Source organism: Lissotriton vulgaris, chromosome 11 (genome assembly GCF_964263255.1).
Source record: "Lissotriton vulgaris chromosome 11, aLisVul1.2, whole genome shotgun sequence".
Taxonomy (NCBI): Eukaryota; Metazoa; Chordata; class Amphibia; order Caudata; family Salamandridae; genus Lissotriton; species Lissotriton vulgaris.
Window position 1 is genome coordinate 1,040,285,068 of NC_141699.1, and position 14,839 is coordinate 1,040,299,906.

The 14,839-nt window shown below is 43.3% G+C and overlaps 1 protein-coding gene across 3 annotated transcripts in view; it reads right to left on the minus strand.

Annotated features, from left to right (window-relative positions):
* The window catches only part of LOC147684032 (fetuin-B-like), a 168,754-nt gene that overhangs the window by 60,256 nt on the left and 93,659 nt on the right, over positions 1-14,839 (minus strand). For all 3 annotated transcript variants that reach the window (XM_086944373.1, XM_086944374.1, XM_086944372.1), the window contains one exon: positions 3,105-3,188. In XM_086944373.1, coding sequence (XP_086800499.1) covers positions 3,105-3,188 — 84 coding nt within the window. The remainder of the gene's footprint in view (positions 1-3,104; positions 3,189-14,839) is intronic.

Consider the following 14,839-nt stretch of genomic DNA (forward strand, 5'->3'; position numbering starts at 1 on the left):
TCAGCTCGAAACGCGTCGCTGGTTCTGTTGAAGGATAATAAAAACACCTTTTGCTGACTCTGATGGTCCGGTCCTCATTTCTACTGGCGTGGAGGCGGTGTCTGCGAGCGCAGAGCGAAGCTGGGGAGGAACCCTTTTTATATATATATATATATATATATATATATATATATATATATATATATATATATATATATATATATATATATATATATATAAAGAAAGGTTCCTCCCCAGCCTGCTCTGCGCTTGCAGACACCGCCTCCACGCCAACAAGGAAGAGGACCGGACCAGCAAATTCAGCAAGATGGTATTTTATTTACAGATTAAAACAGAACCAGCGACGCGTTTCAGGCGGGAAGCCCTTGATCACGCTGCAACATGTTTATAATCAATTATGCTTTTTTATACGTGTATGCAGTGAAATAGATGCCACCCCCTGGTGACGCCCACCATGATCATGTGATTAGTAATAAACAGTAACAACGCACTACCGCTGACACATAGTTGCCATTGCTGAATGAAAATGCAAGAATTCATATATATATATCCAAACTCCACGTCCCTTCCTGTCAGAAGAACGAAAGCTCACACAGGTAAGTCGATCCAAGCACCTTTATTCTCAGTAAAAAGAGCGGCATGATGCATTTCGGCACTCCGTGCCTTCCTCAGATGCCATTTACTCTTCAAAATTCACTGTCCACTTAAAAAGAAACAGAGCGCCTCACTGGGTTGGTAGAGACGCTCCTTCCACCAATTGAAGGGAAGATGTTTTTCGGACTCGCTGCCCCAAGCCTATTCGCTGCAGAAACACACGTGGAAGTCCTTTTCCTAGTGGGCGGTGTCTGCAGCTCCCTCTGCATTGTGGATTCTGTAGTGAAAAGGGCTGGAAATGACTGACCTTCACCCAACCTGTTGTGCCCCCAGCACGTCGGAACACCTTCGCCTACGTAAGCCAAGGCGTCTTCATGAAGTCATGACCCAGTCTTAACCATCCTGGCAACGCGCTGAGAGTTACGGTGGTCTGGCGTTTCCCAAGCGCCTTGAGACACTCCACCTTTTGCCATGATACGCCAGACTCTTGAGGGTGGGGTCTCGAGTGCGAGTGGCCACGCACAAAACATCCAAACTCCACATCCCTTCCTGTCAGAAGAACAAAAGCCCACACAGGTAAGTCGATCCAAGCACCTTTATTCTCAGTAAAAAGAGCGGAATGGTGCATTTCGGCACTCCATGCCTTCCTCAGATGCATTTACTCTTCAAAAGTCACTGTCCACTTAAAAAGAAACAGAGCGCCTCACTGGGTTGGTAGAGACGCTCCTTCCACCAATTGAAGGGAATATGTTTTTCGGAATCGCTGCCCCAAGCCTATTCGCTGCAGAAACACACGTGGAAGTCCTTTTCCTAGTGGGCGGTGTCTGCAGCTCCCTCTGCATTGTGGATTCTGTAGTGAAAAGGGCTGGAAATGACTGACCTTCACCCAACCTGTTGTGCCCCCAGCACGTCGGAACACCTTCGCCTACGTAAGCCAAGGCGTCTTCATGAAGTCATGACCCAGTCTTAACCATCCTGGCAACGCGCTGAGAGTTACGGTGGTCTGGCGTTTCCCAAGCGCCTTGAGACACTCCACCTTTTGCCATGATACGCCAGACTCTTGAGGGTGGGGTCTCGAGTGCGAGTGGCCACGCACAAAACATCCAAACTCCACATCCCTTCCTGTCAGAAGAACAAAAGCCCACACAGGTAAGTCGATCCAAGCACCTTTATTCTCAGTAAAAAGAGCGGAATGGTGCATTTCGGCACTCCATGCCTTCCTCAGATGCATTTACTCTTCAAAAGTCACTGTCCACTTAAAAAGAAACAGAGCGCCTCACTGGGTTGGTAGAGACGCTCCTTCCACCAATTGAAGGGAATATGTTTTTCGGAATCGCTGCCCCAAGCCTATTCGCTGCAGAAACACACGTGGAAGTCCTTTCCCTAGTGGGCGGTGTCTGCAGCTCCCTCTGCATTGTGGATTCTGTAGTGAAAAGGGCTGGAATTGACTGACCTTCACCCAACCTGTTGTGCCCCCAGCACGTCGGAACACCTTCGCCTACGTAAGCCAAGGCGTCTTCATGAAGTCATGACCCAGTCTTAATCATCCTGGCAACGCGCTGAGAGTTACGGTGGTCTGGCGTTTTCCAAGCGCCTTGAGACACTCCACCTTTTGCCACGATACGCCAGACTCTTGAGGGTGGGGGCTCGAGTGCGAGTGGCCACGCACAAAACATCCAAAGTCCATGTCCCTTCCTGTCAGAAGAACGAAAGCCCACACAGGTAAGTCGATCCAAGCACCTTTATTCTCAGTAAAAAGAGAGGCATGATGCATTTCGGTACTCCGTGCCTTCCTCAGATACCATTTACTCTTCAAAATTCACTGTCCACTTAAAAAGAAACAGAGCGCCTCACTGGGTTGGTAGAGACGCTCCTTCCACCAATTGAAGGGAAGATGTTTTTCGGACTCGCTGCCCCAAGCCTATTCGCTGCAGAAACACACGTGGAAGTCCTTTCCCTAGTGGGCGGTGTCTGCAGCTCCCTCTGCATTGTGGATTCTGTAGTGAAAAGGGCTGGAATTGACTGATCTTCACCCAACCTGTTGTGTCTTAGCTTTCCTTAATAATACTTACCTTGAATAGACTTTCAGTGGGTGTGTAGGCATAAGCATGGTAAAAGATTGTGTGAAAAAAGCATGCATGGTTTTTTCTCTCATTGTTATATTGTCAAATACAGATGATATAAACTTACCTGCTCACACATTTGAGAGTTAGCACGATATGATTTCTTCTGCAGTTTTCTTGTTACTCTTTAAAGAACATTTACACCTCCCTATGATCCCTCAGTATCGTACAGTAAATCCTGTCTTGGAGTATCAAATCACACGTTTAGGTTTTCACATTTCAGTGTAGTCCTACCTCACTTGACCGCTGCCTGTGATACATCTACATGGAAGGCCAGGTGTGGTATGAATTACTACCATCATTTGATTTACATAAATCATGCATTACCATCACTTGATATGAATATATCTGAGAAAATTTAGTACATATAAGCAGAGCTGACAGTACCTTGGGTTCATAGATTTCACAGGAAACAGACACACCATCCTCCCCAAGTCTGCTTATTCGGCTCCCCTTGCAGTATCCAACGTGCTGTTCAGGCAAGAAAACACATTATTGTACTTAGTTGTTACTGCAGCCAATCAATGTCATTTTGAATGATTCGCGTTTTTTTCTACAATGACTTTTATCTCCATAGATCACTTGAGGAGCCATTTATGCCAATAGAACTCACGTTTCGGCTATTGTTTTCAATGCAAACCATTGTAAACTGTTCACACCCTAAAGGGGTTCGTCATGCATTGGAATCTGCCTCTGGACTAGAATTATTTTTTGCAAAATCTTAAAAGTATATAAGTTCCTTTTGGAAGTCGAGACGGTCACAGTGTCCCAGGAAGTAATTGTAAGCATAAATTGTACATGGTGTATATTACATATATTTACAATTTGTAAAAGTACATGGGTGCATGCTATTTCTTTGGACGTTCACTCCTGATTCATTGCAACAATGTAAACGTTTCTCAATAACCACACATGAAGAGGTTTGTGGGTGTTCTCACGTTGGAGCATCAGCTCCCTGCACTGGAGCACATTCTCCACATAACTGTATACCAGTGGAGTATAACATTATGCATAACAAAAATCAATTTTTGAGTGTAAATTCCCATTGTATGAATTTTAGGCATGCCATTTAAAGCATGCCATTTTTGCACATAAGTTAAACTTCGGTTCAGAACTGATCTTGTTGGTCTCAACACGTGAGTACACATGTATTACATTTCCTGTCCTATAATGAAGTGCTGTGAGGTGAGAACAAGGGGCCTGGTGTATCAAGGGGCTTTAATACTTCTGTGACCATAGTCCTTTATGGACTAAATCTCTTGTATTGTTTGTAATCTCTTTTGAAAAGTAATCCGTTAGCAGCTGAAACAGCTATGGCTTGTCATCTTTCATTTAGTAACATACCCATATTTCTATGTTTAATAGTTTTTATTTAACTAACTCAGAAATCCTTTAGACTAATTCAGGGTTGTAGGTATCTAACCACGATCTCCAGGGAACAAGGAGCATTTTCCTCTAACTTTTCACATCATAAACATTGTTGTCTATGTGCCCTTAAACACACAGACTGCTTCTGTCAACCAGTACCTAGCCCAGGGGTGTCCAACCACTTTTGTACTGAAGATACTACTGGTCACAGAAGAGCATACTGACTTCTTGCCTAATTTATGGAAGTTAGACAGGGGCAATTTGAAAACCGTCCCTAAAGTATCCAAGCCCTGCTCCAGTGAACATCATTAATGCTACATGAGCTCTATAGTAAATATTAACTTGAAAGGACCCAAAGGATCAGGTTTGCCCTTTGTTTATGAATCAGACTGAAAGGTGAGAGTCTAATTTAGAATTGTGTTTTCATTACCATGCAATACATAGGAGGCTGCTGGTCTCACTTTGTGAGTTAGAGCATGAAGTGCCACTAGCAATAATGCATTTTTGTGAGGCCCATACAGACTTCATTCCTATCTACCAGCAAACATATTTCGGAATTGAATTGACTGGCACATAATACAACAGCCAGACATTAAGACATGAGAAACCAGAACAAAGAAGTAAAAATGAGAGACTGAAAGGAAGAAAAAGAAACAGGAAGCAACTAACAAAATATAGAAAGATGTACAGAAGAAAAGGTAAAAAAAAGAAAGTAGCATCAGAAAGAAACAAGTTTGTGGAGAAAGAAAGTGAAAGAAAAGAAACAGAAAATATTCAAAGAAAGAATCTTTCAGCATCACTCTGATGCCACCCTGAGAAAAAAAGCCTGCTTCACTAGGGCGATATCTCCTTTGACAATGCAGCCAGGATGAAAAAAAATCTCTGGTCTTCCCAGTTCTGGATATGATATAGTACAACCATGGTATGTGTAGCATGTTGTTTAGGCCCATACAGTCACGGACAATTAGCTTTGATTAACTTTAGCCCATCCTTCAGCCAGACTGAGGGTCAAAGTAAAAGTGAATTGAGGCGTAAAATGTACAAACTCAGAGGGGATACCTCAGTGATGTCATCACTGATGTCACTTGAGGTGTCATCAGTGATATCACTGACCATGTCATGAGTGATATAATATGTGGAGGTCATAAGCAGTGCGTTGCTGGGGTGTAGGTTATAGTTAGTTCAGGTAACTATAACTGATGAATTTCTCTGGTCTTGTAAGAGTAAAATGTGAGCCTAACTATAACAACCCTGTAATCATTGTTTTTTTCAGTTAATTTCTAAGTTTTTTAAAATTCTATCTCCCAACTATATCATTCATGTAACCTTTATTTTTGTAAGTGAAATTCTAAGGTTTTTACATTTTATTTCCTAACTGTAACCTTTAACCATTCAGAGTGAGTGTGTGACTGAGTGCATGAGTGTCTCAGGGGGTGGGTGAGTGAGTGTCTCAATGTGTATGAGTGTCTGAGTAGGCTTGGGAGTGGATTCATAAGTGTCTCATTGGTTGTTTGAGTATGTGTATGAGTGTCTAAGTGGGTCTGTGAGTGAGTGGGTACATGAGTGTCTGAGTGACTTTTTCAGTGGGTCTGTGAGTGGGTCTGTGAGTGGGAGTGAGAGTGTCTGGGTGGGTTTGTGAGTCCCTCAATGTGTGTGTGTGAGTCAGTCTGTGAGGGAGTGCATGATTGTCTAAATAGGTCTGTGAGTGTGTGCATGTTTGTCTCACTGGGTTTGTGAGTAGGTACATGAGTGTCTGAGTGGGTCTGTGAGTAGGGGTGTGAGTCTCTGAGTGGGTCTGTGAGTAGGTGTGTGAGTGTCTGAGTGGGTTTGCAAGTGCCTTCATGAATGTGTCAATCAGTCTGTGAGTGACTGCATGAGTGTCTGAGTGGGTCTGTGAGTGGGTGCATGAGTCTTTGAGTGGGTCTGTGAGTGGGCATGTGAGTCTCTGAGTGGCTCTGTGAGTCAGGGCATGAGTTCCTGAGTAGATCTGTTCTTAGTGGGTGCATGTGTTCCTGAGTGTAGGATCATTCTCTGCCTGTTTTCTGAATTTTTCTGCTCACTTCAGAATTTTATTTTGCCTCTTTCTGCACGTTGCTGCTCTTTATTTTTCCTCTTTCTGCTCATTTCTGACCTTTATCTTGCCTCTTTCTACTTGTTTCTGACCTGTATGTTGCCTCTTTCTGCTCGTTCCTGACCTATATCTTGCGTCTTTCTGCTAGTTGACCTTTATTTTGTCTCCTTCGCTTAGTTTCTGACCATTATTTTGACTTCTTCTGGTAGGTTCTGACCTTTATTTTGCCTCTTTCTGCTTTTTGCTGATCTCTACTTTCTCTTTCTGCGCCTTTCTGACCTTTATTTTGCCTCTTTCTGCTAGTAGCTGATCTCTTTTTTGCCTCTTTCTGCTAATTGCTGGCCTCCAGCTTGCCTCTTGCCTGAGTGGGTTATGCTCATTCTCTGCTTGTTTTCTCCTCACTTCTGACCTTTATTTTGCCTCTTTCTCCTCGTTTCTGACTTTTATGTTGCCTCTATCTGCTCCTTTCTGACCTATATCTAGCCTTTTTCTGCTAGTTGTTGACCTTTATTTTGTCTCTTTCTGCTCATTTCTAATCTCTATATTGCCTCTTTCTGCTCGTTGCTGGCCTCCATTTGCCTCTTTCTGTCATTAGTTTCTGATCTCCAGTTTGCCTCTTTCTGCTTGTTGTTGACCTTTATTTTGACTCTTCCCGCTCATTTCTCACCTTTATTTAGTCTCTTTCTGCTCTTTGCTGAACTCTCTTTTGCCTCTTTCTGCTCTTTTCTGACCTTTATTTTGCCTCTTCGGCTCATTGCTGATCTCTTTTTTCCCTCTTTCTGCAACTTTCTGGCCTCTAGCATGACTCTTTCTGCTCATTGTTGACCTATATTTTCCCTTTTTCTTTCTTTGCTAACCTTTAATGTCTCTCTTACTGCTCATTTCTGACCTTTAATCTACCTCTATATGCTCATTTCTGACCTTTATATTGCAAACTTTCTGCTCATTGCTGACCTTTATTTTGCCTTTTCTGCTCGTTCCTGACCTGTATCTTGCCTCTTTCTTCTCGTTTCTGACTTGTATGTTGCCTCTTTCTGCTCATTTCTGACCTATATGTCTTGCCTATTTCTGATAGTTGTTGACCTTTATTTTGACTCTTCCTGCTCATTTCTCACCTTTATTTTGTCTCTTTCTGCTTGTTGCTGATCTCTATTTTACCTCTTTCTGCTCCTTTCTGACCTTTATTTTGCCTCTTCTGCTCATTGCTGATCTCTATTTTGCCTCTCTCTGCTCGTTGCTTGCCTCTATTTTGCCTCATTCTAATCATTGCTGGCCTCTATTTTGAATCTTTCCGCTTGTTGCTGAGTTTATTTTCCCTCTTCCTGCTCATTTCTGACTTTTATACTGCCTTTTCTGCTAGTTTCTGACTTTTATCTTGCCTCATTCTGTCTCTTTCTGCTAATTTCTTACCTTTATTCTAACTCCATATGCTCGTTTCTTCCTTTTAATTTGCCTGTTTCTCCTCTTCCCCAGGGACAGTGGAGGGTGCCTCTAGGTGTTTGCCGTCCCAGCCAGCTCTTGACTGCTGCGGGAGCTGGCTTTGCCTTCACACGCAGGGAGCTGCTAAACCTGCAGCCCCTGCGTGTGAAAGCACTTTGTCTGTTTCTCTGCTCACTTAACAGTGGGCAGGAAAACAGATGAAAGCTCTGCTTCTAGCAAGCAAGAGCATTTTCACAGCTCTCACTTGTTGAAAGCAAAGTGTTTGCTGTATATATATTCACTGAATAAACCAAAGGTTACAGGGACGTTATAGTTAGGAAGTGGAATTTAAAAAAACGTAGAAATTCACTGAAAGAAACAAAGGTTAAAATTACATTATAATTAGGAAACAAAATAAAAATAAACAGTAGAATAATGTCGAGTTACTGGCATTGAGTGGAGTGGAATACAGTAGAGTTGCATGCAGTGGAGTAGTATAGAGTGGAATATTGTTAAACTTTATTGGCGTATAGTGTAGTGCCAGAGTTGAGTGGCATATAGTGGTATAGCATACAGTAGAGTGGCGTAGAATTGAGTGTTATACAGTGTAATAGGGTAGATTGTAGTAGGGTATAGTGGAATGGCGTAGAGTAGAGTGGCATAGAGTAGAGTGGCATAAAAAGGTATGATGTACAGTGTAATAGCGTACAGTGGATTGTACTAGAGTGTAGTGGCGTATAGTGGACTTGTATATAGTGGACATATATATATATATGAATCATCTAATCTCTTCTCAATCTCAACACACATGATCATTGATGATGACCTATTGCAACAAGTCCACAACAAACAACAATCACTCAGCGTGCAATGCATGCCAGAATTTACATGTTCTTCCAGTGCGCTCACTTTGATCGATTGGTGGTACATTGCAGAATGCAGATCCTCCATGTTCATGAAGCAGAGAATTGCCAGTGTAAATTGAATTATAAATGTCACATGTGTTCAGTCCCTCTAGGGTAGGAAAGCATAGATAGTCATGGCCCAGGGTTGTCTGTATTCTCTTTCCAATGGCTGGCTTGAAGGTAATGGCTTTGGAGGGCGAGTCCAGACTTCTTCACTGACTACACACAGTTGCAACTCCAATCTGGCTATAAAAATGTGTCTGAGTAAGTCAGCGGGGATGAATTGTCAAACAGAGAGTCAGACACTCACAAATAATAAAGTAAATAATGTTTACTAGCTATATATATATTTTGGGGGGGCATCAAAGAAAGGAAGCCTAGTAGTCAGGGAAGTAGAGCTTGTCCTCAAACTCTAGTGGTTTGTTCACTATGTTCACCCTTAGTGGCCAAGAATATGCCCAGGCGTGGGTCCCTTGCTCGCTGTACCACTGGATTCAAGTTAGCCTGGCTGATGAAGGGTGAAACCACAAAACAGGTCCCTGGATGGTTGTTTCCGGTCCACTAAGGACCTGGCCTGGCAATTCAGGCTGGACTGCCCCATGAGGAACAGGGTCATTACTGATTTGCATATGTCTGGGTCCAAACTGGGGTGGCATAGTGAGCACAGGAACGATAGATTAAACCCAGATCTGAGACTGAGAGTGAGTGGTTGAAACGTTTCAGCACTCCGTTCATCATCTTGTTGTATTTGCTATGTTCGCCCTAAGTGGCCAGGGGTATGCCCAGATGTGGGTCCCTTGCTCACTGTACCACTGGATTAAAGTTAGCCTGAATGATGCGGGGTGAAACCGTAAAACCGGACCCAGGATGCTTGTTTCCTGTCCAGAGAAGACCGTGCCTGGCAGCTCGGCTGGATGGTTCTCATGATGAACAGGGTTAAGACTGATTTGCATATGCCTGGGTCCCAACTGGGGTGGCATAGTGAACAAAATAACAATTTTTTTTTTCAATTTTAAAACTTTATTCGATTTTCACCTTTATTTAAAAATCATAAAAGCAGTTCAGACAAAGAATTTCATTTTACAAATACACATAATAAATAATTATAAAAAGAATATTAAATCAGATTGGGGTGGTTAATCGATTAATCAAAAATTCATAATGAATTCCGTAGTTTCAATACACTTTTTAAAAACATCGACATAGACCTAATACACAGAGGGTTTCCTAGCTGTTGGAGATTCAGATAAGCCGGCCTACATTGCCGCCATGCCCCACCTCTCAAATATTGTTTCAACCATCTAGCACGCTCTTTCTTATACAATTTGCATAACAGTACAAGATGGAAGGTGGACTGGGTGGATACATTATCACATGGGCATGGGGCCAGAGTTCTATTCCAGTCATTTTTATCCGGATATGAAACCAAGTGGTGGAAAATGTTGAACCTGAATCTAGTCAGGACAAAGCGTTCAAACCCCAGGGTAACGATGGTTAGGTATGGTTGTATTTTATAAGTAGTCAGCAGCGGCTGATGTTCGAGCACAGATCTTTTACTGACTTCGTTCCCAAGCCTTAGAATGTTGAAGTGTTCCATACATAGATTTTTTAATGCTTTCTTAGGGGTTTTCCCAATTAGTTCGGGTTTGTAGTACCATTCTAGCCTTTCAATGTCCATCAGGACTTTCCTCACGTACTCAAGCGATTTGATACTTTTTACATTATCTAGTGCCATAACGTCCTTGATCACTTCTCGATTTAGGCCCAATTCTGGCGTCGCCCAAATTCTCCTCCAGAGCAGAATTGGCTGGATTTTAATCAGGTCTGTCAGGTATTCCATTCCTAACTCCGTATGACAGTTGTAGACTGATATACTTTTTGGAAGGGACAGGAGATATCGAAAAAATTTATTTTTTAAAATAACAATGGATTAAACCTAGATCTGTGACAGAGTGAGTGGTTGAAAGTTTCATCAATTCATCAATCATGTTGTGTTTGCTATGTTCGCCTTAAGTGGCCAAGGGTATGTCCAGGCGTCGGTCCCTTGCTTGCTGTGCCATTGGATTCAAGTTAGCCTGGCTGATGAGGTGTGAAACCCTAAAACTGGTCCCAGGATGCTTATTTCAGGTCCAGGGAGGACCTGGCCTGGCAGTTTGGGCTGGACTGTTCTCACGAGGAACAGGGTCAAGACTGATTTGCCTGGGTCCAAACCAGGGTGGCACAGTGAGCAAAACAACAATGGATTAAACCCAGATCTATGAGTAGGGGTGAGTGGTTGAAAAGTTTCAGTACTCCATCCATCACACCTTGCTATGTTTGCCCAGAAGTAGGTCATCTAACACACTACTTCCATGACCTGAGTCTCCCTCATCATCCTCATGTGGTACTTAAGTTATGATGTAATCCAGTGGTATAAATTGCTGATTCATTTTGATTATGGTTAATCTCTACACGTTTTGGGGCAAGAGATTGGTCTTTCTCACGGTGACAATGGCACCAGCAGCACTGAAAACACGCACAGCGGAGACACTGGCTACAGGGCAAGCCAGATAGTTTATTGCCAGACTGCTGAGTACTGGCCATTGACGCCTCTTCCCATACCAAAAACACCAATGAGTTTTGATCAAGGTAGACCTATGTAGGCCTGGACCATTGGCTCGATGTTCATTGCTGGTGCTCCACTTTACACAACCTCTTTTGCGTTCACGTCTGCACTGGACTTAAGCTCTGCCAGTAGAAACCACTCAGTTGCAGATTTGAGGGCTTATGCTCCTGGCCTTGATGTTATTGATGATGTTCTTGTTGTTGGTTTCGGCTGCTGTAAACCAACAGCACTGCCCTCAGGCTCTGAATTTGAAGGCTGCCCCACATGACTTGTATCCTGGACCAGTGGGCCTCTAATTCCCTGTCTGCAAAAGGAATGAAAGTGGACAGTAATGGTTTGTACCTTGGATTAAGAATTGTGGCACAGATGTAATGTTTGGAGGACATAATGTCTCTTTGCACCCTTACATTAGCAGCTGAGTGAAGGATTAAGCTCTCCACAAAGTCATATGCATCATTTTTTCCTCCACACCTACATACATTGCAGACACCTTCTTTAGCTGTTCCTGTAGCATGTGCAACAATGGGATAGCCTTGCCCAGGTACTGTCCTCTTTGCTGACTTCCCCTGTGAACACCTCAAAGGGAAGCAGCATCTCTGTCAGGCCTTTGACTAAGCCCCATTGGTCCATCTCAATGATCATGCCTTTTACAGTTGCATCTCCTCTTTGCATGACCTATTCATTGATATGTCTGTACTGCTCAAACAGTTGTTCAAGCATGTAATAAGTGGAATTGCAGCGTGTTGGCACCTCCTGTATGAGTGCTTTAACAGGCATTCTATTATCACGCTGATAACCCTCAGCTGTTTCCGGGCTTCAAATGAATGGCTAAAATGAGTACAGATTCTTCTGCAGGTGGACAGTAACTTGGTTACTTAGTCTTATTTTTTGAGAAAGTCCTGTACAATTATGTTGATGCAGTGCGCCAAACATAGGACCCTGAAATAACCACCATCGGGCCATTGTCCATGGCAACACATCCTATCTTAAGCCCTCTTGGTCGCAGCCATTCAAAGACCCTGTTGTAAGAGACTTCCAAAATGTTTGCAGCTGTATGGGATTTCTCCATTGCAAACATCACTCCTGTCGCATGCTTTCGAGCAGCATTAAAATCTCAGCCGTGTCAACAACTTCAGATAATTTTTCTCTAGCCCCCAAAAGAGAGGTCCAGTTTGCAGTGATGCACATGTAATCAGTAGATAGGCAACTGGTCCAAATGTCTGTTGTCAGGTGGATACTATGGACAGCACTCTGCTGCAAAGCTTGTCCAAGCAATTCAAGCACATTGTGATGTAGCGCTGGAACAGCAACTCTTGCAAAATATGACCGGCTGGAAACCTTCCATTTCGGGCAGATGGCTCCCACAAATTCAAGAAAAGAAAAAGGAAGCAGGTCCAGTGCTAAAATTTTAGCCAGGGGAGCTTCACGTTGTACAAAAGTGCCATTGGGTGGTTGCGTTCATACTGCACCTCTGACCAAAACATGGCAGGAATAGTAGCTTGAATATTTTTCTTTCCTGATGCCATTGATGCAGGTGACTTCTTGAGAGCAGGTGGTGGAAGGCTCAATGTGCTCTTCAGCGGGGCAGTCACTCTCCTCTGTTGCCTTGGTGTCTACTACACTGCTGGGGAGAGGGCTACTTTGCGTAATGAAGATATCTTTCTCTTCGTCACCTTCCACTATGATTGGATTGATTTTGGATTCACCCCTTCACCAAAAACAATTGCAGTTTTTTGGCCGCAAAGGAGTGCCTCCCAAAGGATTATATGGGGCTTTCTCAATGGGGTTGTACCAAACTTACCCCAACTAACACTTGCTCCGCAAAGGGAGCATATGGCAATATTTGCCTCCTTCTGGACAACCAAAACGAAAATTCCAAACTGGGGAGCTCAACTTTTGATGTTTGGCTCTCTGCAGGTACTGCTACTTCTACTGAGGTAGTTGTGGATGTAGGTTGCTACCGGGACTTTGCAAATATGGCAGCTGGCGGTGGTTGGATCTGTGGTGCCACTGCCACATGCCCCCGGAAAGTTGGGATGGGGTAATGTCAGTGTCCACTGGGGCTGGGCTAACATCCATGATGACTGACACTTTGTCATTCTCCGCTTCGACATCTGCGTCCATAACTCTAAGGCTTTCTGGAACCTTCCTTTTCCCTGGCCTCACCTGAGTCATCTTGTGGCGTGTCTTGCTCCTAGACTGAGGCAGGATCCAAGTGGCATCTAGATCATCAGGATGGGGGCTTGAAGAAGAAAATGATGCATCACTAACCCTCCTTTTTCTAGCTGAAGATCTGGAAGACAATGATCTTCTGTGGCAGATTGCCCTACTTCCTCAACATTAAGCTCAATCTCTTTAACTACTCCTACCTCAGGAGGAACTACTTACTATTGGCAGTTGTGGTTGTTATCCACTTCTCTGAGTTTCCTGCAATGATTGGGTACTACTTTGCGATAGAGATAAGTCAGTGTCAACATCACTGCTCATCGGCATTACTGTGATTATACTGGCTGCCTCTGTGACATGGGCTTGGACCTAGATTGGGGTGGGTCCACTGATTTGGGGTTGCTGCTCCCAGCTTGCTCCTCAGAGCCCAGTGCAGCAGGCACAGTTTTCTAAAAAACATCTGGAGCGACATATCAGTGGAGGTGGTGGTAAGCTTCTTCTCACTGGCTACTTTCTTGATAGCAGTTCTAGGCTAAGTAGTGGCACTTTCTTTGGGGCCATCTTGAAGCGGTCAGTTAGCAGCGGCACTTAAATTCACAAGTTGAAAAGATGTCTGATATGTGGGCCACCCACACATCACACGTCACACTCACGCCCTGCACAGTCCTTCTTTTGGTTAGTACAGTGAGTGATGTATTGTTGTCTCTTGTTGTTGTCTTCTTGTTGTGCACCTAAAAGAAAAGAAGCAAGAAGGATATTAAGTGAAACGTGGCATTGTTGCTGTTCAATAAGTAGCACAGACCAAAAAAATCAGTTAATGTGGTCACTTCTGTTACTCCCTTAATTAACAATACAATGTAAATATATCTTCTCATTCATACAACGGAAAACCACGCCAGCAAATACTTAAATGGTGAATGACCACTCAGGAAGAATAAGAGAGAAAACAACATACAGATGTAACTGTTTGCTTCATGTGCGGCATGTGACGTCACATGAAGTCAATCGACGTGTAATGTGGCACTGAGGGAGGTGCACCTGACAAATGACAATGGAAGGGATAATCCCAAGACAATGAATGCTGTTTTTCACCAATAGCAGACATGGGGTTGATGTGATCGATGTAAGATGTAGTGGGAAATAGTATAAATAAAAACATTTTTTTTCTTCTTAAAAAAAATTGAATAAATAATTTAACAATGACTGAAAAAAATGGAATTAAAAAAAAATTATACATAGGTGAAGTTATCCTCAAAGATATGATAATCCGTTAATATTCAACCGCTATCTCATTGCTTAACGATTCATGCAGCCTATGGCAAAAAGGGCTGAATTTGGTTGGATGCATAAAATGGCTGCCAAATAGTGCCACATTGTCATCAACAACACTGAACAGGAAGGCATTCATTGGAAACAAGGAGAAAATATGCAGTCCAATAGGGAAAGCACACTGGCTGGATCCAAAAAATGGCTGCCACCCACATTGGTCACAAGAAGAAGCAGGAGGCCTAGAACAAAGAACACATAAAGGCCTATGGCAAAAAGCACACTGGCTGCATACGCAAAATGGCCGCCAGCCACAAGGTTA